The 27330-nt window shown below is 52.4% G+C and overlaps 7 protein-coding genes across 7 annotated transcripts; 2 read left to right on the top strand and 5 right to left on the bottom strand.

The window, feature by feature from the left end:
- Positions 1 to 202: 202 nt before the first annotated feature.
- Positions 203 to 3627, bottom strand: J4E86_007053 (uncharacterized protein; the record flags this gene model as incomplete). The annotated part of the gene is made up of 10 exons (XM_051447575.1): positions 203 to 525; positions 580 to 804; positions 853 to 1042; positions 1170 to 1313; positions 1359 to 1416; positions 1771 to 2054; positions 2104 to 2344; positions 2397 to 2917; positions 2973 to 3328; positions 3471 to 3627. The coding sequence occupies 10 exons, from the start codon at positions 3625 to 3627 to the stop codon at positions 203 to 205; spliced, it is 2499 nt and encodes an 832-aa protein (XP_051301173.1).
- Positions 3628 to 4896: 1269 nt separating this feature from the next.
- On the top strand, positions 4897 to 6786 carry J4E86_007052 (uncharacterized protein; the record flags this gene model as incomplete). Its single annotated transcript, XM_051447574.1, has 1 exon — positions 4897 to 6786. One exon carries the CDS (start codon positions 4897 to 4899, stop codon positions 6784 to 6786), a length of 1890 nt encoding a protein of 629 aa, XP_051301172.1.
- A 352-nt stretch (positions 6787 to 7138) lies between these two features.
- On the bottom strand, positions 7139 to 8941 carry J4E86_007051 (uncharacterized protein; the record flags this gene model as incomplete). The annotated part of the gene is made up of 1 exon (XM_051447573.1): positions 7139 to 8941. The coding sequence occupies one exon, from the start codon at positions 8939 to 8941 to the stop codon at positions 7139 to 7141; it is 1803 nt and encodes a 600-aa protein (XP_051301171.1).
- Positions 8942 to 9577: 636 nt separating this feature from the next.
- J4E86_007050 (uncharacterized protein) lies at positions 9578 to 11139 on the bottom strand (the record flags this gene model as incomplete). Its single annotated transcript, XM_051447572.1, has 5 exons — positions 9578 to 9787; positions 9850 to 10086; positions 10138 to 10418; positions 10599 to 10737; positions 10783 to 11139. 5 exons carry the CDS (start codon positions 11137 to 11139, stop codon positions 9578 to 9580), a joined length of 1224 nt encoding a protein of 407 aa, XP_051301170.1.
- A 1225-nt stretch (positions 11140 to 12364) lies between these two features.
- Positions 12365 to 13531, bottom strand: J4E86_007049 (uncharacterized protein; the record flags this gene model as incomplete). Its single annotated transcript, XM_051447571.1, has 2 exons — positions 12365 to 13475; positions 13518 to 13531. The coding sequence occupies 2 exons, from the start codon at positions 13529 to 13531 to the stop codon at positions 12365 to 12367; spliced, it is 1125 nt and encodes a 374-aa protein (XP_051301169.1).
- Positions 13532 to 15672: 2141 nt separating this feature from the next.
- J4E86_007048 (uncharacterized protein) lies at positions 15673 to 16952 on the bottom strand (the record flags this gene model as incomplete). Its single annotated transcript, XM_051447570.1, has 3 exons — positions 15673 to 16215; positions 16265 to 16645; positions 16695 to 16952. The coding sequence occupies 3 exons, from the start codon at positions 16950 to 16952 to the stop codon at positions 15673 to 15675; spliced, it is 1182 nt and encodes a 393-aa protein (XP_051301168.1).
- A 6791-nt stretch (positions 16953 to 23743) lies between these two features.
- On the top strand, positions 23744 to 25470 carry J4E86_007047 (uncharacterized protein; the record flags this gene model as incomplete). The annotated part of the gene is made up of 3 exons (XM_051447569.1): positions 23744 to 24309; positions 24356 to 24691; positions 24741 to 25470. The coding sequence occupies 3 exons, from the start codon at positions 23744 to 23746 to the stop codon at positions 25468 to 25470; spliced, it is 1632 nt and encodes a 543-aa protein (XP_051301167.1).
- Between the last annotated feature and the right edge of the window lie 1860 nt (positions 25471 to 27330).

The raw sequence follows: 27330 nt of genomic DNA, 5'->3' as shown, positions 1-27330 counted from the left end.
CGATTTTGCCGACACGAAGTACTGCTTTTCTGCAGATGTAATATGCAGCCATCAGCGCCACTAAGGCCTCGAGGCATGCAAAGGCACTGCCCGGCAGCCTCAGAATGAGTACCATTCCTGACCATTTCCCTGGCCATTTCCCCATGCAGTCCAAGTAGCGCAAAGCCAGTCCGACCTCCTCCGCCATAGCAGACTGCCCGGCTCACTTATGCTCCTTGCACTTCTTTAGACACTCGTTCACTGGTCCTTCAAAAATCCTCCTTGCTTCATCAACGAGCTCATGCAGCTCCTTGAGGAAGCGCTGGCCCTCAGGTGTGTTGTTTTCCTTCTTGTACTTCTGCTTGTGGAATGCAGTACGAATTTCCCTGAGGGTTTTGACAATTTCTTCGCACAGCCTATCGCAGGTCTTCTCGATGAGCTTCGTTGCATCCTCCTCCACCCGCTCGGCGATCGCAGCAAAAGGTCCTTCGAGACTGGTGACGTGAGCTTCGAGGTAGGCGTGGCGAACTCTTCTGAGCACCTGGCCTAGAGATGGGTGTTAGCGGATGTATACTTGTGTGGAAGGACGTTAGACGTTACCTTTTCCCGCCGTCTGTGCAAACGCTTCGGGGTAGATGCTCTCCATGGCTTTGTATATATAGCCCTGGTCTTCGGAGCTGAGGGCCTTTTGGCCAATAGTGTTTAGCCCTTGGCGGAGTCGCTTTCTCGCAGTTTCTACGTTGAGAGTGATGTTCTTTTCGTGGTCGATTAGACGACTGGCGAAGCAGCTTTGATATGCTTTGCCGGCCAAAGCCTGAGGATCGTCTCCGACATGTGTTAGTTATAAGAAAATAATGATTTCAGGGTGCCTACCTTTGAGCTGCTTGTTCAAATCACTGAGTCCGGTCTTGATCGTCTGTGCCGCCTGGGCTTTAAACGCCATGGGTGCTTTATCCAAGGCGTTTCGGAAAGCGACATCGATTGCTGACTTTACAGGTTCCAAGAGTGCAGCGTTGAAATCGTGGTGAACGTTCAGCTTCTTCTGGTGATACGCGCCTGCGGTCTATTAGCGGGTAGCTTATTGATCTCGGACGTGGGTAGCACTAACCTTTTTTGTTGAGTAACGCTCTGTACGAGGCGGCGGCCTGCAACTGTCAGAAAGGAAATGGACTATGACATGCGGCTCTTACCATCTTGGTCAAATCTTCGAGCTTCTTCCTTGCATTCCTGTCAAACTTCTTCTGCAATTCGTGACTTGATATCGCAGCGATGAGTTCTTTCAGGAATGTCTGAATGCATCTTTTCGCAACAGCACGAACTGATGTTTCGATATCCTGGAGATATTAGCGCAAGCTTTCGCTAAGAAGCGTACACGGTACCTTTATAGCCTTGTCGATGATCTTGGTAACGTGCTCTACTCTAGCCTCGGTACTCTTGCTACAACTCATCTGGACAATGCTCAATAGCATCGGTACTTTGAAATGAAGAAAATGTTCTAGAACAGCGGTCTTTCCTTGCGACGGAATTCCCACCACGTGGGCGCATGCAGCTGGAATCTGAGTGTCTTCGAGCCTCATCGTAGGAGCCTTCGTTGAATTGTATCCTCGCCGATACCGCATGTACATCTTGTTCGAGACGCAAAAGACTGGAGCACCCGCATCGTCACCAGTGCTGTGACTATATTGATCGCTTAACTTTGCAGCCACAGTCCGGTTGCGGCATGCAACGCGAGCGTCCGTGCGCCTGATGGTGTCAGCGTGGCGCAAGATACAACTTCAAGTCAAAACTTACTCTTTCTCCAAAGATTCCTTGAGAAGGTTGATGGCTTTCTTGCGCGCAAGTGAGATCTTGTTAGCTGCACGGAGCGTATCGTACCGAGTACGTTCACCATCAGTGGCAGTGCCATGATTCATCTTGAGTTTGATACGCTTGATCTCAAGCTTGTTGGTTTCTGTTTGATTTTCCACTATGTCTAGCTCGTTGGAATAGTCGTTGAGCTTTTCTTCGATAGGTGCGATTTTCTCTTCCGCGGTATCGTCCAGCTGAAGAGTACTGGTACCCTCTTCGTTTAGATCCTGCGAGGTCGTCAGTGATGAAGTATAGACAGTTTCCAATCAAACCTACATCGGTTCTAGTCACTACTAGGATGACGCTACCATGATGTCGTCTCCTATGCGCCTCAAGGTAGTGTTCTTGAAAGCCTCCATCGGTCGTGGCGCGCTTGATCTCAGCGACCGCTATTGTCATTTCACACTGCTGAAGATATGCTTTGGCAGCAGTGACACGAAAAATATTAATGTCTTTGCTTCCGGCTACATCACCGAAGCATATGCCATCTAGCAATAAGGGGCTGTCGTAGTAGTAGCTATGGCCAAAGGTTAGTAGTATGACTTATGCACGAAAGCATATGCTCTTACCGTATGATCTCCACAAACGGCCAAGTACTGAAGCGAAGTATCTTTCCCTTGTAACGCGCGTTGGTAACATCTCTCATGCGGAACCCGCGAAGTTGTTCGCGCATATCGTTATGGGTGCTGGAGGTTAAGGGGACAGTTAAGTCGCCGTCGGGTACAAACTGTTGATGGATTTCAACGGTCCATTGTACCAGTTGCTTCAAAGCGGAGTTGTCCTCCAGAGTCTTGCCTGTCGACATAAATCCCTCAAGGCTTTCGGGTGCGACGCGAGAAGCAAAGAGTTGGTTCAAGCATTGCAACGCAGCATCTTGGAGCGTTCGATCCTTGTCGTCGACACTGTCCTCGTCGTCAATGAGTTTCTGCCTGGTAGTGAACCAAATGGTGAACCAATTGGTCACAAGATTATCAATACAGTATTCGAGGCAGTAGAACTGAACTTCAGCCTGAACTGCGCCGGTGTTCATAGACAAGGGCTTTTTCCGAAATTCGGTTACCACATTCGTAACTGCCTCGCCAGCGTCACCCTAAATGTCAATGTTAGCAAAAGCTGCGCATGATATCATCGTAAAGTGAACCTACTTCTGGTACAAGCTCCTCACCGAGGAAACTGTTGATCAGAGCTGATTTTCCGGAACCGCTGTCTCCGGTCACAGCAATGCGGGTTTCCCCCTGATAGGAAATGTCACGGTACTTGATGGTCTCGTTCCAGAGGTAAGTAATGTCTTCGCTAGCGACACCGCGGTTCTTGGCGGCTTTGAAAAATTCCAAGAAGACGCGCAGGATAGCTTGCGCATCTTCTTCAGCTTGTTTGAAGCCGGGGTGGTAGATCGGTAGCTTCGGTCGGCAATGTTGGATCGGATCGTACGCGGGCATTTGCGATTGATCCTTTTCGTCGTCACTGTCCTCATCGTCACTATCGGATAGCATTTCGGGAACTAATAAAGGTCAGCCGGAGGCACTTTTCGTGAGAACGCTATAGATTGGAAAGAAAGACCGGCATCATGAAGCAGCAGAATCTGGTGATTCCCTTCTACCTGTGTCCACCGAAAAGTACTTCTCACGCCAGACATGACATACCCTTGCGCTTTGACGGTATGACTAACTCTACACCGCTGGTATTCCAGCTAAGAATAGCAAGCTTAGCATTACCCTCGATTTCCCGGAGTTTCCGTATGTGTGGTGACAGGCTGTGGACTTCTGGTGTGGACGGCTTCGGGGACAAGGGCGCGACCATGATGGCAATGGACACGGGAGGTACGGGATACTCAGGCTCGAAGAGAGGACTGGCGGTTCTTTCGGGCGTGTGCTGTTGAAGTTTTTTTACTCGAGAGCTGTCAGTGGACATGGCCGATGAAACGTCGAAGGAAGGTCTCGATAACAAGCCGAAGCCGAAGCCGAAGCCGAAGCTGAAGCTGGGGTTGCGTCGACCGGCTTATTGCAATGATCAAGACGTATTGGATAGAAGAAAGAGTAGAGTGTTGGAGACTGAAGGATGGAGAGGAGCACAGAAGACAGAGTCGATATAAAAACCCCACACTGGCCCATGCTAGCCTCCATTAGATGCTTCAGGTGAGAGAGCCGTGAGAAGGTAAGAGCGCGACAGCAACATCCAAAGTCAAAGTCATCGTTTGGGTATGTTCGAGGCGTACCAACCCCAGTGGACGATGTTAGGGTATGGCTTCAATTGAGGATCTTGGTACATGGCACGCGTGCAGACGTTTGGCTCTGCTGCCCAGATGGACGAAATTGTGGCGGTACTGTCCCTAGTAGGCGACGTTCTATGCTGTGAAGCCATGACTTCCATCGAGGTCTGCCTTTACTTGTCTCTATGGCCGTCATGGTGACTGAAGGATCCGGAGTACTCGCCGCCACCACGGATACGGCAGGCAGGCCTGGTACCAGCATCTCTTGTAGATCCAGGAATACAGCCCCAATGAGTGCGATTCTCAATCGAAAAGATGTCTGGTCGGTCTTAAAGTCGTGCGCTCGATCAATTGGAAGTGGCTGGAGATGTGGCTCATACGAGACGTGATGCAGCTGGAGCCAGGTGCATCGCACGCTAGTTGCTGACCTCTATACGCCCCAGCCGAGAGAAGGCGCTCTGGACCCTGTCGAAAACTTAAACCTCATACCTCAGCCGTGTAGCTCCCAAGCTTCCTCCCACCCTCTCCAGCTCTTTGCGCGATTGTGGTTGTATGGCGATGCGTCGCCATGGCATTCCCACGAAATGCGATACGCGTCAGCGCCAAGCGGATGGTGCCGATTGCCGCCCCCTTAGCCTCTTCGGTCCTCCCGTCGGGCTAGACAGGGAAACTCGCAGCCATGGATGCTTGGAAGGCTTGCGACAGCGCCGAAGGACACTTTCTTTGTCTCCGTGAGCAGTCTTTCCTTTCCTGAGTTTCATACACGAGACGCAGATGCATACTCCAACGGCATTGCAATAATCTTTCAGCGCTTCGCACGCGACTTTACATTCTTTTACAACCTTCAATACACGCCCACCATGGCAATCCGCCCGCTCAATTCGAGCCTCATCTTCGACCGGCGCGTTATACTCGCTCTCACGGCTGCCGTTGTCCTCGCCTTCACATTCGCATTCCTCTACTCGCCCGACCTACGTCCCAGCTCGGAATGGCTGCCACCTCTCAGCTCGAAACCTACGTCTACCTTCTCCGCGCCGCTCAAGAACACCGAAGACCCCTACATCGTCGAGCTGGACTACCTAGCCATCAAGCCAAACGTCTCGGATAAGGTTAGGTTCTACTGGAACATACCATATGCCGCAGATGCAGGAGGCCAGAACAGGTTTCGCGGACCACAACCGGTGAACAGGACATATGGCGTTGGTCGGGGCGAGAAGCCTCTGGTGTGGGATGGATCACTGGGCATGTGCCCAAGAATCCAAAAGATCGATCCAACTCAGCGAAACAGGGAAGATATCTCAGGACCCGACGTTCTGGGTATCAAGACTCGTTCCACCGAGGACTGTCTGAGCTTGAACGTCTTCACACCGATTGACGCTGAGGCAGGCGACGACCTACCAGTTCTGGTCAACATCCCCGGTGGTGGCTTCCATCTCCCAGGACGCAGCAATGGAGGCGAGATGGTAGAGAAGGCGCGACGTGAAAAGGGCGTGGACGGCAAACTCGACAAGGGCATCGTTGTAGTCACCATGTACTACCGCAACGGAATCTACGGCTTCCTCTCTGGCAAAGAGATCGCAAAGGACGGCGACTACAACAACGCGCTGCGCGACCAGAGAGCGGCGCTGGAGTGGGTCCAGAAGTATATCAGGTACTTTGGAGGCAACCCAGACCACGTAGTCATTATGGGCACGAGCGCTGGCGGCGCGTCTGTGATGCTGCAACTGACGGCCAACGAAGGCGACAACTACCACCCCGTCCCGGGCGTTGGTCGCAAGCAGCTCTTCCACGGCGCCATCGCCCAGTCCCCCGCGAGTCCGACATTCTTCACCCCCGACCAAGCCGAGAAGTTCTACAACGAGGTCGCAGATGGACTGAACTGCACAGACATTGCCTGCGTACGCAACGCAGCAACAGGCGACCTCTACTACGAGAACTACCCCATGAACTTCCCCGGCCGCGACACACCCCCACGCTGGATGTGGGCGCCAACCACCGAGCCCGCGGGCGGCATGTTCACGGCGCCCGCCCCAGCAGCCATAATGGCCGACCGCTACGCCAAGGTCCCCACCATCATCGGCTTCACCTCGAACGAAGGCTCCGACCAAGTCAAGAAAACAACCGACAACGAAGGCGAATTCAAATCCTACCTCAAAGACCACTACCCGCTTCTCACCGACGAAGACCTCTCCACCCTCGTATCAACCTACCCCAACGACCGCCACTGGCCCGACAGCGGCGCTTGGTGGGACGCCGTCGCAAAAGCCCAAGGCGACATCCGCTACATCTGCCCTACCTACCTCGCCTCCAACGCCATGTCCCTTCACAACCCGCCTTCCGTACCCACCTACCAATACCAATGGGACGTAATGTGGGGTCCGGATATAGAGAACGGCTACGGTACCAAGCACGCTGGCACCGTTGGCCAGGTCATGGTGCGTCGCCAAAACGAGATTTCGGATTACTTCATCAGCTTTGTCAAGTTTCTCGATCCGAACCGCGAACACGAAGTTATTCCTAGGGAGAATGTTAAGATTGCTAAGTGGGAGCCGTTGGATAGTACGGGGAGGCGCATGTTCTTTACGAATATTAAGGAGGGCGGACAGAGGGGGGATGGGCAGAATATGTATGGCAAGATGCGCACGGAGATGAGGGGCAGGGATGATGAGAGAGAGAGGAAGTGTGGGGTTATTAGGGGCATGTTTAGGAGGTTGCAGTTTGAGGGCGTGGAGGCGCTGAAGTTGGATTGAGAGGGTTGGGGTCGAGGTTGAGATGTGGTTGTCTTGCATTTGAAGGGGTTTTGGAAGTTGCATTTGCGATATAGATTCTTTTTTTTCCTCGTTTGATGTTGTATGAATACCATATCTTTTGCACGTTCAACTTCGATTTCAGGCATGGGATTCAGTTTGAAACGGAATCTTCGATTGGTATAAAACGACGTGCTAAACCCCAGACTAACAAAAATAGATCTTCCCAGATCTCGCGATGGACCCACACACCCACATCGACATCCGTAGCTTCCGCACTTTCGCGCATCCTTCATAACATAAATACTGGCTCCTAGATCCCTCCGTGCTGAATGTAGACCACGCCCACTGTCTCTTAAATCTTCCTAACATGTTCAATCAACTCCGCCACGTCGTTATGACTTAGACTCTCATCATCTAGACTCATACCCAGCTCCTGTTTCTTCTCATCGAGATTCTCCCTCTTTCCATCTAAATCACGCTGCGAATCGCGCTCCAGAGGTGTCGCCTTGGTCTTCTCATCCCTCAGCACCCTCAAGTCGCCCGTCTCGACCGCAAACGGCGATGCAGGCGGCGGGCTGACCATATCAGCGCTCGTTTTCCTTGCGTGCTCTACAACTTCTTGCAAATCGGCGTGTGAGAGACTGCCGTCATCAACACTCATGCCGATTTGCGCTTGCTTCTCTTCCTCTTCGCGCTTCAGACGGCCGATTGGGTTTTCAGAAACGGGTCCGGGGGAGTCTTGTTGTTTGGAGTCTTTCCTGCTGACCCAGCGGACGAGCTCGTCGACGTCGTCGTCGGTGATGTGGCGTTTTTCTTTGATGGGCTCGATGGACTCGCGGCTTCGGGGGCGGCCTCGCTGTTCTTCTTCGTCGTCGATTTCGTCAAAGGTTTCTTTGACTGGTGTGGAGGCCGCGGATTCGCCGCTCGTGCCGTCGTGGCGCTTGAACCAGCGACCTAGTTCGGGGACATCGGAGTCGTAGTGCTCGCCTACGTCGGAATCCAGTTCGGGTCGTTGGAGGTTGCGGCGTACGGGACCTGCTTTGGGTCCGTCACGGTGCGAAATCCAGCGTACGAGGTCGTCTGCGTCTTCTTCCTCGTCTGAGGATACTTCTCTGAGTTCGCTGTCGGATTCGGTTGATGCGTCGCTGTATCCTGAATGTGCCTCGTTCAATACGGCGGTCTCTTTGGCGTCAGATTTCCTGCTGGCAAAGCGAACAAGATCTTCAACGTCTGATGGTCCCAGGCTCTCATGACCACTGTCTTCTTTCGCTTCCACTACGTCGCCGCCCTTCCGTCGTTCACCGTCGCTAGGGGGATCTCGTCGGCTAACCCATCGTACCAATTCGTCCACATCGGAATGATCGATACTCTCGTTGTCACTTTCATAGCGAGCCGTGGATGCTTCTCGTTGGTCCTTCTCGTTGTCGGAAGAAGCTGTGGATGCGCGATCATTGAACTCGACTGGCGCACCATCCTCCCTGATCTTCTCCATATTCCCTGCTTCCTTGGTCGTCATCCGTCTTACTGTCATCCGGATCCTACTTCCAATTCCACCTTTTCCTGAAGCGTCCTGGTCGGGTGTTCCCGGGGGATGCATCTGGCGTTCGGCGTGTTGAGACCGCCATTTGTCTGCCGCATTCTGCTCCTGCTGGCAATCTTCTTGCGTGGCAGTCTTCATCTGGTCTTGAATCCTCTGTTGAAAAAGCATGCTGCGCAAGGAATGGAATCGCGCCATATGCGGCTGTTTTTGTCTGGACTTTGCGGACTTATCTCCGCTGCCATGCGCCGAGGACGGCTTAGAATGGCCAGAGCTTTTGCTGGTCGTCTTCAGGGAACTTCTGCTTGGTGATAGAGATGAAGGGCGAGGCGCCTGGGCAGCAACGTGCTTTTGCTTGTCTTGGCGCAATTTCTGGGGGTCGAGTGCTGGCTTAGTGTGTTGTTGAGCGGCACGTTGATCTTCTTCTTCGGATGGATGTTTTTCTTCGCTGCTATCACTGTCCGATTCTTCGTCGCCTAAACCTTCCAATATTTGTGTGACTGCTGGGGACATTAAACTGTTCATGCGACCCAGTTGCTTGCGCTGCTCCTGTGGCATCTCATCTATATTCGTAGCTGGCGGCGCCTTCTGCGGCTGGAGGTCGAAGTATGACGCCATGACTTCTAGGATGGTCCTTTCTCCCCAGTAAAGATGATGCGTGTTTGAGGTCCGAGGATGCCAATGGGCCAGATATGGAGCGGGATAGAGAAGAGCTCAGGTGAGGGCAGTGCTCTTGGAAGGCTTGGAGGTTCTGCAAAGTGTCGGGCTCGCAGACAAGCTAGCCTGTTATCGCAAGTCTCTACCCCGCATTTTATGATGTCACGCCTTGTGAGTGGCCGGGCGCGCTGATTCAGCTGACTAGTGCACTGACGATCGGCGTGGCAGGCTTGGGCGACATCACCGCTTTGAGTTTAAGATCTAGGGCTCCATGCATGGCGCATCAGTTGCGACAGCCGTTGAGATCGGAGGCTTTCACTGGCGAATCTGGATCGCCCTAGGTGGGATCTGACCACCGATGAGGCTGACATACTTGACGTGAGACGGCACGGCAGGTGAGGTTTCATGCATCTTCCCGCCTCAATGACCGGTGCTGTCGCGCACGGCTCGATCCGCACGATCTATGGGCATGCGCTAATGAACAAGGTCAATTTTATCAACTTTTCGACATTGCTTCCCAGGGTTTCCCCTTTGTCAAAACTATAGTACCGAATCCTCATGCCAGACATTTCCAGTCGATAATGCACTCTAACGATTCTACGCGACCCGCTTTGTGCGTCTGCCGTACTGCTGAGATGCTTCGGCCATGTTGAAGGCTAGAAGATTCGGTGTGGTTTCATGGAGAGTACTTTCATCGATCTTGCCCTTGGTCGCGACGCTAGCCATACTTTCGCACAGCCCTTCCACTGGCCATCCTTGACCCATGAAGTACGCGGCCAAACCAACGATATGAGGGGTGGCCATGCTCTGAACGCGAGGGCGGATAGTCAGCGCGCGTCACACCGACACTTATCTGGGAGTGTACTTACAGTTCCAGAAATCGTATCGATCGTTCTGCCGATCCAAGTACTGGTGATCTCAACGCCGGGTGCCAAAATGTCGACTATAGGGCCATAGTTGGACCATTCAATGAGCGTATCGTTAATGGCCGTAGCACCCACGGTGCAGACACTAGGTTCAGATGCCGGAGACGAGTATTTAGCGTCGCGTCCCTCATTGCCCGCTGCGACAGCAAGGAAGATTCCCGCTGCAACGATGGCAGCGGCCTAGATCGTTGTGAGCTGAATGTCTGATAAAAGACGGAATGGGTTACTCACAGCATCATTCAGGGCCTGCGTCTTACGCCCTCCAAGACTCATGTTGGCCACGAAACCGTTGGGACATTCTCCAGCCTCACTACGTTTTGCTGCATCGGTAATAACATACTCCATACCCGCAAGTACGCCCTCGGTTGTACCAGAACCGTACGAGTCAAGTACACGGATAGCGAGCAGCGTTGTCTTCTTTGCCACGCCCCAAGTCATCGAGCCGATTGTACCAGCCACGTGAGTTCCGTGGCCCATGGCGTCGATCATGGTGTCCTCACCGCTGAAGTCAGCTAAGAATAAAGCCCCTTTCAATTCGTCAGCGCGTAACTCTCAGGCCGAACGGTTCGTACATACGCCCTCCAAATTCTGGATGTTCAACCTCGATGCCTGTGTCAATGACGTATCTGCGGTCGCTTTGTGAGCGGAGTTCACACAGACGCGAATACGGTTGGTAACATACGCGCACGTACCCTCCCCAGCGCTGGAATCGAAAAGATAACTCGTTTGATACGGCTCGGCATGAGAGATACGAGCCAACCCCCACGTAGAGTTCAACTGTTGCACGATCTCGTTGCTATGGACCTTGGCGTTTTGTTCGATGTACTCAACCTGAGTACGTTAGTTCAGGTATGTTAATTCGGGCGTATAGCTTACATGCTCAGAAGCCTGAAGTCGAATAAGTTCTTCCTCAGAGATACTGCCGGCAAATCCTCGGAATCCAGGCATTGCGTATTCGTAATCGGGTTTGGTGGACATGGATGCCATCAGGTCGTCGTGAGCTTGCGTTGCTACGTCGCCCTTCATCTTGACAATCCATCTGCCAGCGATGCCATCTTCGCCGTCGACTCTGGTCAATGGGGTAGCTGCTGCCAACGCGATCAGAGTGAAGAGGACTGGAGTATACATGTTCCTGAACCGTTCGAATCGAATATGCTGAGAAGGATGAATAAGAGGCTGGCTTTCAGAGAAAAGGTGAGGGGTCGGATCCTTCACGTTGAGTTGTACCTGCATGAGCGGCAGAACCGAAACTTAAATACAAATGCCGTACAACCCGTACCAGCATCAACGACGGCCGGCTCAGTCGAGAGCCAACGGCGCAATCTGAAGGACCAGTTAGCAATAGCGCTCGCGCGTACGCACAGGCAGTGCAACCTCTCACGGACCACGTTAGGGCATGCTCTCTGGCGAGCGCATGCTGTTTTGCAACACCAACAAGAGCACAAAAGATACTGTTATCTGACAGCGCGCATGCTGCTGTTCCATGGGTCGACGGCATGGGTGCACGCTTCTAGCCCCTCCAATGTTACTCGTCTGTCATCAATTCGACAGGTCGGATGCTCAGTCGTGTAGAGCTCTGGTCGTGTAGATCACACAATAGGTCTAGCAGAGCTTTGGTGTATCCCGCGGATGGTACATAGTCACCTTGCGAGGTATATGGCGTCCAGATAACCAGAGGGTAGGGTCCAGTCCAGATCCAACACTAACGGACCGTGACCACGGGAAGGAAGTTGTCTGAGACCCAATGGGCTTGGACAAAGAACCGATTAAAGGTCGTGTTACCTCTAGCGAAGCGCTGTGCTATGTAGTCTGCTATGATGCGGGTTTCTACATGATGTTGTCGTTGTACCCGGTGGGCGCTAACTTTCAGCGCCTTGTCGTGGGACATCGACGACAGGTATAGAATAAGCACTCTTATCAAGAGCACCATAGACACCCTATGGAATGCCGATGCACTGGGAAATGTCGATGGGTCTGCCAACGAGTCGTGGGGTGTAAGGACACATTGGGTACGTGCGCATACAGCAATCGTCAAAGAGAGTATTGGTACGACTGACAGGGCGTGTCCGCGCCAACAGTCCATCGGTTTTGTTGACAGTCATCCCTTGGCGGGATCGCGGGTTTGCGCATGATGTATGGCGAGATTCTGCAGTCTCTAGTCAAAAGTAATGGCAGGTGCGCAGCTGTGTTGGCTAGACCATACTGCCGGGAACATGGTCGCGCAAGGTATGTCGCCTTGCAGTACACGGTTCATTAAGATAGTCGAAGGTCGTGCTTCCTGTTGTGGCGATTTATTTCATCAATGAATAATCTTTCGAGTTGATTGAGAGGCGAGCCTCAATTCCCTACCAGCTACAGCTATGAACACACCAAGTTTGGTGACTTTGGATACGCCAGCGCAAGGTCGACTATTGTGAAAGCCATACACCCTATCGTATGTTTGCCACCTTCGGGTACCTCACAAAGTAGCCAGCCATTTCTCCAACGCCTCATTAACTTCTTTCGGCTTCTCCAAGTGCACCCAATGCGACGCCTCAACAGTCTCGTACGTCAACTTCTTCACACACTGCTTCATCGCCTCCAATGCCTTCGGTTGTACAGATGGCGAGCACACAGGATCGTACTTTCCGTCAACATACAGCATAGGGAACTGCAGCACACCCCCATTCTTCTCGCTCTTCGCATACTCCACATTCGCTGCGTCATTCATGTAATACGCGTTCGCACCAAAGAAACCATGCTTTCTCTTGCTCTTGAGCAGACTGGCGTACAGATGCTCGTCCAGAGACGTGTATGACAATGGGATATCAGGCAGATCTTCGGGATGTCCACCGAACCAGCCTCCGTCCCTCAGAACACGGCTTGTAGGTGAGGGTTGGCCCCACTTGCTACCATCGCCTTTCACATACAGCGCCTTGGTGATGGCTTCCAAGTGGTCGTCGAACGCTTTGACGCTGTCCTCGAATTTCACCTGGTAATACCGCATGTACTCCCAATTGCCCCATTCGGTCTCGCTTTCGGGGTAGATGTCGCGGTTGATGAAGCCCTTGAGGTGTTCGAGACCTAGTTCTATGCTTCGGTAGGGTACGCAGAGGTTTGCCATGGCGATGAAGATTTCGGGGTAGTGCGCGGCAAGGGAATTGGCGACACCACAGCCCCAGTCGTGGGCGACCCATATGGCTTTGTTTACGCCTAGCTTTGAGGCGAACTCAACGAGCTCCGGGACCAGGACTTCGAGGGCGTAGGACTCTGTTTTGCGAGGGGCTGTTGAGTCGCCATAGCCGCGCATGTCGGGTGCGATGACGCGGTATTTTGATCCGGCAGCGAAGTGGTTGAGTTGGTGTTTCCAGGACTCTGCTATGTCGGGCCAGCCGTGAAGGAAGATCAGAGGTGTGCCGTCTGCTGAGCCGCCTTCGTAGTAGTGCGTAACCTCGCCATTCTGGAGGGTGATATCGCCTGCCTTGAATGAATCCATGCTGTGTACTGTTGCAATCTTTTCGATGATTTCTGGTTCAAGTTTGACTTGTGATGGAGGTTTTGTATACTGGTAGAGAGAAGGGCCGATGAAGCTTCGTACGATTACTGACTCTTCGGTACCTCGGCAGACCCACCGTAAAGTGGACATAACGAGAAATACGAAACTACGGCTAAATCAGAAGCTGCAGCTTGATCAGAAATATTGAACGCGCATGTGATGGTATGGTGTAACATCAGAAATCCGAAAGAAGCCGACCCTAGGAAGACCCTTACATTGGACTTCACAAGATCTCTCGCTGCGCTCATCTTCGCGGAGACATACAGTACCAGCCAAAGGTATCAGCGATGATTGGTCGATCATTCGAAGGGCTTCGATGTTCAATTCGGGTACCCATTAACAGGGAAAGAGCTGATTAGCGCGGTGAGAGAACTAGAGGTTGTTTTCCATGTCCAGCGAAGTGCTGCAGACTTGGCTCCATCAGTCCGATGCTTTCCGGGGAGATGTATTGAGAGCGGTTGGTTTATGTTGTGTTCTCCTATGCCCCTGGCGCGAGCTCGATAAGGCTCATTTGACAATGTGCGGTATCAAGGCGCCCATGAGCCAGTTGGCTGAGATCTGGGGCCGAGCAGTTCGATGAATCCGGACTTGAACGGAGGACGGTTGAAGGGTGGAAGCATTCGGGATTGCCTAATATCCATGACGGCGAACATTACGCTTGTCCCGCGCTCCGGTGGTTGCACTGGTCGTCGTACGAGAGCTACCGGCATGGTCCGCTGTTGACAGCGCGCGTGTGCATACTCATAACGCTTGCAGTCTTGATTAGACTCAATGTTCTAAGGCGCGGTGAGTACCGTATGCTCGTACGTCGTTTATCGGCATAATGGGCGAGATCTGCCGCGGAGTCTGCTCTTACGTGCGTAGGAGTTCGCGGATGTTGTCGAAACGCTGGAGCGCCTCGGCACCTTATACAAGGGAAAAACTGAACACCCTAGAGGCTACATCAAGAAGAAAACCTGCAAATCAGGTGGCCTAACGTCGATGTAGGCTCCAGACCTGTCCAGGTTTTCCCTAGGTTGAGGTGTCGGCGCGACGCGAGCTTCCGTCAGCCCACAACGCGAAGATAGGTACGCGTCATTCATTGTCGAACGCGATTATGCGGTATCGGATCATCTGAGCCTGCGACCTCGAACACGTCCCGCGTCGTATCACTCCTTCAGTCATTTTGCGCAATTTGTATACTCGAAAGAGGCAGTTAAGCGACAAAGGTGGTGGCGCACCTCATCGTGAGAACCCTGAAGTGTTCCGAGCTTCGTATTGGCCCGTGCACCAAGGCGGCTGGCGGAAGATGGCAGCTGCAGCCTTAACCGCAATATCTCCTAATTGTAATTGCGGGGCGAGATGGAATCTTCCGATGAACCATGCTGATCAACGTTGTGCCAATATAGCTTCAACAATGCGGGGAAGACTTCAGCCTCTGGTACCGCATGCAGCTAGCGGTGTATGATGCGTGGTACTTGACCGAGCTATTGTTAGTCGTCCGAGGTTGCAGAGCCTAGACAAAGATGGGGGAAATGTAAATCTGGGTAGCTTTGTTAGGAGTAAAGAGTGTTTGGTCGAAGATCGCGGTGACTCATTGATCGTTACACTGAGAGATATCCATGTGCACGTCTCTAGAGGACAGATCTTCACAAGACCAGGAAAGGTACTTTCTTTGTTTGCGTAGACGGTGCCGGTAGACCCTGCATGAGCCTCATTGCCTATGCAAGACGATGCAGGGCATGTGGACGCAACACCGTTATGCTAACGCGCGAGGCCACGCCTCTCCAAGCCACCTACGACGCGGCAGAGTCAACAGTACTTCTGCCGAAACAATGAATGACCCATCGTGACACATGGGCGTCTAATATAGTCATGATGATGAGGCTTAGCGTAAGCCACCCCCACAAGATCATTAGTGACGGTATCACAAAGGCCGTTTTCGTGATGTCGATCTCCGCATCCAAATGCCGCAGTGACAAGATGGCATTCTGTGTCCCCATCGTTGACCAGCGATCGAGGTTATGGGGCAACATATCAGCAATCGATGCATAGACCCAGCACTGGGGGTGTTTTGGATGAGTAACTTCATAGATTGTATCTCCATTGGTGCTATCGACTACCAAGAGACAACTACCGCGATCATGACTTCATAAGAAAAGAAGGAAGGGAATCTTCGACTTCTATCAATGCGAAACTAAAAAAGACTCGATGCAACATGCTGAAAAAGCGCCGCCAAGAAGAAAAAATGCTTAACCGCTGGGGTTGCCGTTGAAGGCAAGGTTGTTGACGGTGCCGGAAGGAACACCGGAGATCTTGTTCTTCAGCGACAGGGTGGTGAGGCGGCTGGAGAGTGCGGCAGGAGTCTTCTTGCCCTCGAAGCCGAGAATGTAGGCGGCGAGACCAGCAACGTGAGGAGTAGCCATGGAAGTACCGGAGATCGAGTTAGTGCCACCGTTGTTCCAGGTGGAAAGAATGGAGACACCAGGAGCAAGGATGTCAACGACGGAACCGTAGTTGGAGAAAGAAGCGAGGCGGTCAGAGCTGTCGGTGGCACCGACGGTGTAGACAGTAGGCTCGGATGCAGGCGATGAGTTGCGAGCATCGGCACCATCGTTACCGGCAGCGACGGCCATGAAGACGCCAGCGCTGACTGCGTTGGCCGCGGCAGCGTTGACGGCAGTGGAGCGAGATCCACCCAGAGACATGTTGGCAACAGCACCGTTGGGGCAGCTGCGGGTTTTGGCGTCGTTGGCGACAAAGTTGATACCGGCAATGACACCAGAGTTGGAGCCCTGTAGATCATTAGCAAGCTGTTCAGCTTAAGACGCATTGTCAACCTACCGAACCACTGGCATCGAGAACCTTGACAGCGTAAAGCTTGGTCTTCTTGGCCACACCGTAGGTCTTGGATCCGATCGTACCGGCGCAGTGGGTACCGTGACCGTTTCCGTCCGAGTTCTGACCATCACCAGCATAGTTGGCGAGGAAGGTAGCACGGCCCTCAAACTCGGGGTGGGCAGTGTAGATGCCAGTGTCAATGACATAGGCGCAAGTACCAGCACCAGCAGTGGTGTCGTAGATGTAAGAGCTGGTACCAGGCTGCTGGTGGGAGATACGAGCAAGGCCCCATGTGGAAGAAGACTGGGTTGTGTAGGCCTTCTTCTCGAGGTGCGACTCGCCAAGGTTAGCCTTGACAATAGCATCTTGCTCAATATAGTCGACCTGGACTGTGTCAGTACTGAATATGATCCTCTGAGGCTGTATAGCTTACACCTGGCAGGTTGCGGAGCAGCTCAACAATGTCGTCGGCCATATCAGCAGAGAAACCGCCGAATCCAGCGAACTTGTAGACGTGGGCAGGGTCCTTCTTGAGAACCTTCAAGGCGACGTCGATGAGGTTCTGGAGGTTCTCGTTCTTCATCTTGACAATCCATCTTCCGGGAATAGGAGCGCCAGCACGAGGAACAATGACCGGGGCGGGAAGGGCAAGAGCCACAGGCAAAAGTGCGAGAAGAAGTGAGAGCTTCATGTTGGCGGATTGATCGAAGATGGAAGTCTTTGGAGCGAGAGACGATGAAGATTGCTAATGAGGGCTGAGTGTTGCTGTGCTCCTGGCCTGATGCTGTTGGAGGGCATCCGGTACCTCTTATATAGAGGTGCTTGATAATTTGGTGTTGAGACGAGATGGCAGGAGGCAAATGCACCTTCCAATAAGGACTAGCAGCCACCGACAAGGCGGTCTCGTGGCATGCCGACGTACCTGAACCACAGCACAAGGTGTGTTAGTCGCTAGAACGGCTTAAGATGGCGTTTGAACCACTCCGATACCTAGTTGGGTAGGTGCTACAGTGTGTTCGGGCACTACTTGCTCTCAGCCCACCTTAGTAGCGGTAATAGAACGGGCGGAAAGTCTTAGAGAAGGAGGAGGATGTTGCGCGTAGCAGGTCAGACGCGCAGGTCTTGGCAGAAATGCACTATAGATTGGCATGCTTACTAGTTTAGGGATGTGAATAACGTCGCGTAGAGATTCAACGTAGAAACCGGTGCGCTGACGCGATTGGATGGGACGGATCGATCTGCAGCCATCCTGATAACGGCGTAGAGGTGATGAGTGGATCATTACTAGGTCGGCTGTCAAATGAAGCTGTCTCATGCAGGATTATCGCCTAGGGTCCATGGAAGGTGTCCCGTCGCCTTTGTCTGTTGGTCACGGTTGCACGAGGCAAATTCAACTCGGGCATGGCACGCTTGCCAACCCGGATCGAGTGAACCAACATGATGTGTTCCTTTTTCATCCCTGACGGTGACTCCCAAGGGCACGGCACGAGCCGCTACTGATTGTATGGTAGTTCGTATGTCAAAGTACCGAGGCAATCGTCGGAGATACTGCGCGAGACTGATGTGCAGATGATTTCGAACCAAGAACAAGGATTACATACACCGTCACTGTGTAATCAATGACGTGACAAGAAGACCTGGCTCTAGTAATTGTTAGATGGCAATTGTATACACGTTACTGTGAGTCTTACATCCCTTACATATCTGCATGGATGTTCAATCTCGCTAGATGAGATGACCAACGGGATTTGCTCCAATCACAACAGGGTCGCTTTCTCAACTGGTCGCTGCACCGATGCCGTTTCAGGCGGCTTGGAGACATGATTTGGTTAAGAGCCAATCAGATATTGCAGTCCGACTTTATCTGGCGGGCTTGGCGAGACCGGCTATGCTGTCGTAGCGCTGTTCGGCAGCGCCGCAGCGTGCCATCATCATGCTTTTTTGTAACCCTCGAATGGCCGGCTGTATTGAACATGCAATATTCGAGTGTTGTCATCCGACGCAGCTGCAGCGCCATCCGCTGACACCCCAAGACCCGCTAGCATTAAGCTTAAAAGCACGTAGGCGTTGAAACCACCTCCTTCTTTGGGATTTAGCATGATGCAGATCAATATAGTTAACCTGGCCATTAGCCACACCTCAGATAAGGCAGCAGCAGGAGAAGGATACGGGCGAATCGCGACCGCGATCTTTTGGGTAGCGCTCTTGCCAGCGCGGAATGACATGATCGCCTTGAGAGGTTCTCGTCCGGTCATGTACAGCCCTTGTTCCCGTAGCCCAGGCACACGACTGGCGGCGACAGGAGATCTAGAAGTGCAGTAAGCCCGCGGACTGGAGGAAAGTGCAGCGGAAAGGCGCACTTCTTACTTCCAAGCCTTTCGAGGCGACTGCGGGCGCTGGTGGAATGGCGTCTTGCCGCTGGGTCGATCATGACCCCCGCCGGCAGATGTGAGCATGACAGAATGTCTCCTGCCTGTTGTGTGAGGTACTCCGCCCACTAAGGTGACCTACGACCCGTCTTCAAGTGTAATTGGCGAAGCTGTGAAGGCGAAAGGGTGTGGCGTGGTGTTTTGGCGTGGTTCTTCAGGACCCGCTCCCATCTCAGGTCCGGGTGTTGGCCGGTGCCGAGATCCCGCCGCGGGCACGTGCGCAGCGCACGAACCAAGCCGGCATCGCTCATGATGTCTCGGTATTCTCCTGTCACGACATCACCAGCCGGTGTCAACAAGTCCCTAGGCAAAACCTTCTTACGTTTTCCATCTCCGCTTGGGTAACTCGCAAAGATCGTCGTTCAAGATCCCGCTATATTTCCATCGCAACAAGTGACAGCTGTCTGTCCCAACGTCTAGGTCAAAAGATCGGCCCTCGTGGCATGTCACTACGGACAAGAACGGATCATCACATGACTATTGTGGAAACAGGCGCGCGTGATCTATTGAGAACTTGATGCACTTGGAAGCAACAACTCGCCGATGTGGCCGGCAGGTAAAAACGGATGATACCTCATGTCAAGCGTGTATTAGGCGTTTGCTAACCCAAAAGGATCGTTCGAGTCGATAGCCCGCAAGAACCGGAAGAGGTGAATTCCTACGACACACCTAGAATTCATCGTCTCAAACACAAGCATTCCATACGCACTGATATCCCAAGAGAGTCAACTTGTCATCCCTTCCATACCACGCTAGACGCTTCCGTACGTAGCGCCAGCAGCATGATCTCCCATGATCTCCTCGTATCTCAGACCCTGCGACGATCTTCACGCGACGGTTAAGGACCTTCCCTGAGCGTCAATCTTCCGCCCGTGCCAAGAAAACGCAATCGCAACCAGCGCTTACGTCGGGCCATGACCCCACACCCCTCCGCCATGGGCAGGCTGCATGGTAGAGCTAGCTGCATGTACATATGAGGGATGATGGCTTGCATTAGCTTACATGTTCTACAGCCAGGCTACCCAGGTACTGTTTGGCCGTAGAGTCTGTCTTTGCCCAACCATCATGCAGGTACGCTTACTGATATCGTGGACTTCGGTGTTGATCGATTATGCAGTCGGATGCAGTACCCATGGCGCGATTACAATAGCTTACGGGACGAAGTGACCTTCCTCTTCGGTCTCTACACCAACTTTGACTGTCACAGCAACTTGATGCGACCGGTGTTCGAGTGGCGCTATCATGGTTAACGAGTAGGCGTTCACATGGACAGTTCGAGTTTTCGCAAGTACACCCCCAAAGAGAAGGTCAATCGAGCTGTTCTAGACGCACAGCCCGACAACAACGTGCAAATTCACTGGATGAATCGAGACGTGTTAGTATCACCGAGTCCTGCCGCAGAATACTGTATTTAGCAACGGCCCGTCCCCTGTCCTCCAAAGCGCAGCCGAAGGATTCATCTTGCACGGGTAACCTGTAGTAGCTATCTCGCAGGACCTATGCACCACCCCACCTGGTCTTCTAACGCCGCAGTATCCTGCGAAACGATATTCCTGATGATGGAGCCGCCAGCCACCGCGTTCCCTCCCGTCAGGAACCGGAGCCAACGTTCCGCTTTGTCCTCAGTGGATCCAATACATGTACCAAGCGGACATGTACGGACGTTGAAACCTAGAATGAACGGTGCTAACCCGAAAGACGATGTACGATCGATCATGTATTCCTGCTGTTGCCCACTCATAAGAATTGGACCGAGATAGAGGTCATCATGCGCACTCCAGCTGCGCTCCAAGGCTAATTGGGTGTAGAACATATCGAAATCCTCGCGAGCTCCCTTGTCAGCACGCATTTAGAAACCGTACAGCATCAGCACCGCCGCGCAGATCAAAGCCCATCACTTTCCTGTTCCTCATCGCCGATCCCTCTCCATCCTCCTACCCCTTCAACTCCTCCAATACCAACCATCCAACCCGCCCCGGAAAGCACCTCCGTAACCCACCCCACCCTGCACCACACGCGCCGGGTGTGAGCAGATACAACGCCACCAACACAGGCACATCTCCGCAATCCTACCAACGGCTCGGCCCTTTTCTGGAAAGGCGCACAGAAGAAACCAGACTCAGGTAGCCTGTGGAGATTTGCGATAAGGCATGATGCAGAATAAGCCTTGGTGAATGTAGGACAAGCCTCATTAAGAAGGCGGGTGGGTGTCTTGGCGCGGGTTGGCGACCTGCCGCTCTGGGAATGTAGGGCCGGTTGGAGGGGTGGGGTGGTAGGTGCGTGTCTGGAGGGGATGGTGATGGCATGCTCGGGTGAGAGTTGATATGGCGAAGTGCTGTGAGATATCTATGTGACGTTTGATAGTTATGCGCTACGTGTTTGCGATGCAACGTAAGTGTACTGCTCACTCGGTAATGGCTACGTTCAAATTGACGGAAGCCATGCAGAGTGGTATCATATCAGCTCGATCGTAGTTTCTTGCGCGTTGTGGTATCCGTCAAGTACACTTTGCAGTGTTTGGTTTTCTTCCTCAAAGTCATCAAGGTCGCAGAGGGGTAAATCGGCCCTGCATTCAAAATAGCCCAGTCGTTCATAGCTGCCAGTCTTGACTCGACTTGGTATGACCAATATGCCTTGTATACAACCTCCTTCCCCGTATGCGAAGTGACGAAGAACCACCAGACTGATCTCGTTGCCCAGGTCCTTTGCGTTCGTGATGGTACAGTCATCGAGAGTTACGGTAACTCCGTATGGCGTCCACGCCCAAACACCCGAATCTGGTGGAGATATCGGAATCAAGCGACATGTCAATGTTAAAGAGGCGTTGACAAGTTGCCCAGAAGGCTTCTGATCCACGGCGAGGTCTTCGATTACCGCCATCTCATCGATGAATTCCAACCAACACTCAATCTCCCACCACATTGTATGGCCTCCGATTATACGATTGATGCTTGCCCAACTCCATGTAGGTGCGCGCCACGTAGAAGGCCTTGGAGGTGCATCAGTCGGATGCGTCCATTCATTGGTCATCCGTCTCCAGCATAGGTCTTCGATCAGCCGGCCTCGCCATAGACCAGCAACTAGGGTGTCGTTCGTCACTTCAGCAACTGCATGCGCAATGCCATATAGAGCAACGAGTATATCTTCTTCTTTTGTCAAGCTGAGGCCGGAATATAAGGTTCTGAAGCGGCACCAGTATTTATGGATTCTTGACAAGAGTTTGAGCCTTTCGACACTAGTCGGACTCCCGGTCGCGACGGCCAGTCGACTTCTGTGGTCACAGATGTTCGATTTTAAGGTATGTACTTTCGAGGCTCCCAGCCACAATGTCGCTCTTTCGATAAAGTTACCGCCAGGGTCTTGTTCGCTCGTAAAAGATTCGCGACATTCCCAGAAAAGTATTTCTTGTGTGAAGTGAACAGTTCCAGTACTCAAATATCGTTCTTGCGCAACCCAGGCTCTTTGATTCAAAGGTGCATTATCGATAGCCATGGCAGGAGTGACTATAGTGCTGCCAATGACGTATGCTAGCAAGGGCTCGTTTGCCTTTCGCCCAAGTATTCGAGCTCTACTCGTGAAAACTCGTATTGGCAACTGATCTTGTGGATCCCGATTAGAGAAGAGACCAATATCAGCATCTTTGGCAGCCGTAGCTGCGATGCAGCAAATCGCTCCGCTGTAGACATCTTTCATACAGGCAGCCTCTCTTTGCCAATCTCGAGCATCATCTTGGACGATACACCTATAGCAAGTAAGAGGAGAGCAGAGATACCTTGACCAAATACAACATACAGTGAATCAATCCAAAGATACCGGATCCGCATCTTTCGTGTTACATGGATGGCATCTTGGAATGTCTTGGGCAGATCCATCAATGTGAAACCGGCTTTGAGACGCGCTGCAGTACTTCTTGTCAGTTGAACAGGCCGAGACTTGCCCCAGCAATGCGACAGCGCAATGTAGGGTGGTTGTCCAGCACACCCGTTAGCCTCCACAAGACAGATCGTTGGATCCCCAATGTGGCCAACATCAATCATTCTTGTGGGCAAAAACCCATGCGTTTCTTGTCTGCTTTGCTGCATCATTTGACACTTAGTGTGCGTGTCTCGGCATCGTTCCAACTGGGATATTATAAAATCGATGCAGTCATCGCTGCCTGTATGATTGGCAGCAAGACTTCTATCCGCCACTGCAACACCAGAGAGAGCCAGAAGGGAGTAACGAGGTTGTTCGCTTGTTGCCTTGGGCGTCAACGTGATCTGGATTGTAATATCAGAGCACGTGAAGCAAGGATCCAGTTCTTCTTCTACGGTATCGTCCTCTGCGTGTGATGGAATTACGCGGTATACGGTCGGTGCTACTTCGAATGTGTTCTCTGATTCGTAGCCTGTGACGGGTTAGCCACTTGCACACATCGAGTAATATCCATGGATGGGGTCGGCAATACGCGTTTCGTGAATGAATTCTCTTCGAAGGCGTCTACATATAATACAAGGCAATGCGAGAGCTTGCCGAAAAGACTCGGCCGTTGTGTGATGGGCGAATTTTAGATATCCATCCTCCCAACCCAAAAAAGGATTTTCCCCACTGAGAAATCTTTGACATGGACCACAAAGTAGCTCGTCTGACATCGTGGCCGGTTCATTGGTTTCGAAAAGGTTATGAGCTGCTCATGAATGGTTATATGATAAAGGTGATGAGAAGACACGAGGCTGAGGTTAGTGCAGGTGCGCCGCAAGTCAGCCTGACAAGTTGAGGTGCGGGGTCAGCTGCTGCTGCCTTGAGAGCGGTGCTTTCATTGTACTGGCCAGCATGCGAGAATGGCGCTCCCATGTTTGGCCCGGAGAAGAGTATGGCAAGTAGCTGAAATACCATGAGCGATGTCGATGGTGTTGAGGTAGAGCGTCCCCAGAAATTAACGGGCCCACTTCCCCTAGCCTAAGCCAGGGTCCAGCGTCGCCCGGCCTTCGTACCTGCCTGTGCTCAACTTTTACCAATTGCACACCCTCAGCATGCTGACGCTCCCTTCTCTCTCCGCAATGAAGCGGACACGATGAATTCGTCACGCGCATTCACTCGGACGACCCAGAACACCTTCCGCAAACCTCTCGACTTCCTCAGCAATCTGTCGCGGGGTCCTGTGCAACTGCCAAAAGACAGAAAGAGAAAGGACAGCAACGTACACCGGCGGAACAACAGCGCGAGCTCAATCGACGATACCGATCACTCCGACGTCGAGTTCTACGCGCAAATGGAGACGTCACGACGGAGTCATTCGACGCAGAACTCGCTGTCGGAGCTGCAGCCTGCGGTGCCATTGATCGATATTGGCAGTCGCAGCACCAGCCCCTACCCGCGCAATCGAAGCGCCGCACAGAGCGAAGACGAAGATGACGAATACGAACCGGCGAGCAGTATACGGCCGTTGGTCAGTCATGACGTAGGAAGAGGAAGCCATGCCTTTCGCAGCTTCTGGCAGCAAGGCGGGCCTGGGGCTTTCTTTTTCGGCACATGGAGGGGCTGGCAGGCCTGGGTGGGACTGCTGGTCTTCTGGGTCGGCGGGTGTAGCTTTGGGCTGCTGCTGATGAACCGCTTCATCATGCTGACGGGCGTCTACAAGTGAGGATATTGTCAAGCGCGTATGGGTGTATGCTGACAGCACCAGATTCCCCTTCCCCCTCACCCAATCGTACGCGCAGCTCATCATCACGCATATCCTCCTCATACTCGTATCGAGCCTTCTACGCTTCTCCAGCAACCCGCTACATTTCATCGGCTTCGGTGCCGCTGTGCCGCCCTCGCAGCCCGCCGCGCCACAGGGGGGAGCATTTAGAGGCAACAAGAAGCCTGGCATACACGCATTCGCGCGATGGCTGTCGAATGGATCTGGTGGCATCGCTGGAGGAGGTCTGTTTGAGTTCGATTTCCAGATCGCGAAACAGGTGCTCCCACTTGCGGTAGTCTTCATCGTCAAGGTGCTGCTCAGCAATTTCTCATTCGCGTAGGACGCCCATCACATCCCTATCTTCTCCAGTACTAACATGCGATAGCTACGCACCTCTTCCCGTCTACCAACTCGCTCGCATCGGCATAACCCCGCTCGCTATCATCTTTGCCTGCGTCCTGCAAAAAGAGAACGTCAACGGTAGCACCCTCTCCTCCGCCCTCGTCGCGACCCTCAACCTCTTCTTCGCCTCGTACCGCTCCAATGTCCGCGTCACTTGGGAGTCTGTCGTCGCTGGCGTCTTCTCCTCCATCTTTGTCGCGCTATACCCGATCCTCCTGCTCCGCACATACCGCAAGATCGTCGCTGGCCTCGTCCCCGCTGGCGATGTGCTCACCGGATACCCCAGCGGCTCGGAAGAGCCAGGCAATAGGGAGGAGACTCGTGCCTTCTATCGCACACTACACTACACGTCTCTCGTGTCGCTCATGCTCCTCACACCGATCGTGATCCTCTCCGGCGAAGTTCCCCACATATACCACAACATACCCTTCCTCGATGTGCCCTTCTTCTGGGCCATGATGCTGTTCGGCGGTATGGGCTCGTGGGCTGTCTTCTCAGGCACTCTGCTGCTTGTTAAGGCGACGTCTCCGTTGACTGCAACCTTTGTCGCGGTTCCACGGAGCGCATTCCAGCTTGTTGCCATCACACTGTTCAAGGGTCCGGCGCAGACTTGGATTGGTGTCATACTTTGCTGGATCAGCAGTCTGTGGTTCCTCGTTGCGAGACGCGATGAAGGGAGGAGTAGGGATCGGTTGAGATTGGAAGGCAGGTAGCAGGCGTGGTGATGTTTTGGCCCATTCACTTCGCCATCTCGTCATATGATTTCTGTCTTCATTCGAAGTTTGTTGTTTCAACTTACCTTGCATAGCGTAGCATCTGATACCAATACTTATTACAATTCTGTCAAGGATTTCTTTACCCTATGAACGACCAAGGGCTGACATTACCGGCTTGCTCATTGTGGAACATCCGCGCTCTCAAAAGCGTTGCCATGTGTTGGTCCAGTAGCGACATCGCGCAGCTGTTCGAAAGGATACCCGACTTCGCCATGGGATGAACTTTCTTGCTTTTGGTTTGGCTCGCAAGGCCACTACGTAATTTCCACTCAAAGCACTATATAAAGCTTCTCGTACTGTCCTTACTCCTTCCTTCTAATCATAAACTCTCCTCTTCTGTTTTCCAAAAACCGTTGGACAATAGATTCATGGGATCGAAACCTTTTCTGAACGAGCACATGTCTTCTTCCTCCTTCTTTCAAAACATACATCTCAAAAGCGCTCGCGAAAATTCCTCATGGGAGCTAAACGCCCAGCATTCGAATATAAAAGCATCGAGCACCTTTACCATGCCTTCGTTCCTCCACGACACACTCGAAATCTGCGACTCCAAAAGATGTTAACGAGTGCATCATGGCACCGAATTGCTTATCAACCACTCGCATGATATGAGCCGCGCATGTGGTTCCTCTTCTCCGGCATTATCCTGTGCTGGCACATCAAAAAGACGCAAGTTTTTCTGCATGTTCTGGCGGCTTGCTTCGAGTTCAAGAAGTCATGAGAAACGAACAATGTGTCTCGCTCCTCCTGGTTCCTTCAACGGGCCAGTCACTTTCGAAAGGCAGTTGGATGAGCAAAATGGAAAATTAAACATACAAATGATCGACCCAAATAATACCGATAACCTATCCATGAGATTTGCGCCGCCCTCCGCCAGCGGAGATCTCCAAAAACGTTGCAGGACTGCGTTATGTCCGGGGAGGGGTCCAAAGATGAAAGAGAGAGACATCATGTCTTCGTCGGCACCTTTCTTTGGACGTATTTATGGCAGCTGCATCATTTCCAAAACATGGTCGACTGGTTCCATGTGCGACTGTGTTGTCGGCGCGCATATATAAACCTCTCTCCTCCCTGCTGCTCAGTCTTTCTTACACCACGCTCCCGATTTCGATTGTCTAAAAATGGATCCGGTTCCTTATATGGAGACCAGAAGAAGAAAAAGAAAACTTAGATGTCTTTCCGTGTGCGCCGCTGCCGCATACCTTAAAGGCAAGGCACAGCCTTCCATCAAAGCACTCATTCACAACTCGATGACAGAGAATTGCCAAAAAGCAGATTACGAAAACCTTATGTTTCTGAGCCTTTCTTCGACTTCAAAAAGGCCGAGATGAAGGGCATGTGCTTCGCTCGTTTGCGAGTCGTCAGCAAGATTTTCGCCGTCCAAACACCAAGACAGCCGCGCCGAACTCCATCGAGGGGTGATCTGTTATTTTTGGAACGAGCTGAAAACTCATGTTCACCTCGTCCGCCGATTTTGGTGATTACCTCGCTGGGGTGAAGTATAGAAAGTTGACTTCTGGCGGCCACAAGAAGTGACTTTATACCATTGCGCTCTCTACCAAGCACACAAACCATGCCTTCTTCTACATTGGCTTCCGTCTTTTCTCCTCTTCCCATGCATACGTGTGTTATGGCATCTGCATTCTGCCATCATGATAGTAAGAACAGCGCGCTTTCCAAACACTCAAACATACATCGGTGACTCTTCAATTTTTGGTAGTACGCGCAAAATCCAACGGACGCCGACATCGCAAAGCGTCATGGCCTTTTTGATTCCGTCAACGAGTGAAGAAGATT

Source organism: Alternaria arbusti (assembly GCF_024043155.1).
Source record: "Alternaria arbusti strain BMP 1465 chromosome Unknown scaffold_9, whole genome shotgun sequence".
NCBI classification, from domain to species: Eukaryota; Fungi; Ascomycota; class Dothideomycetes; order Pleosporales; family Pleosporaceae; genus Alternaria; species Alternaria arbusti.
The sequence above is the reverse complement of the archived record's forward strand: the minus strand, read 5'-3'. Positions and strand labels throughout refer to the sequence as shown.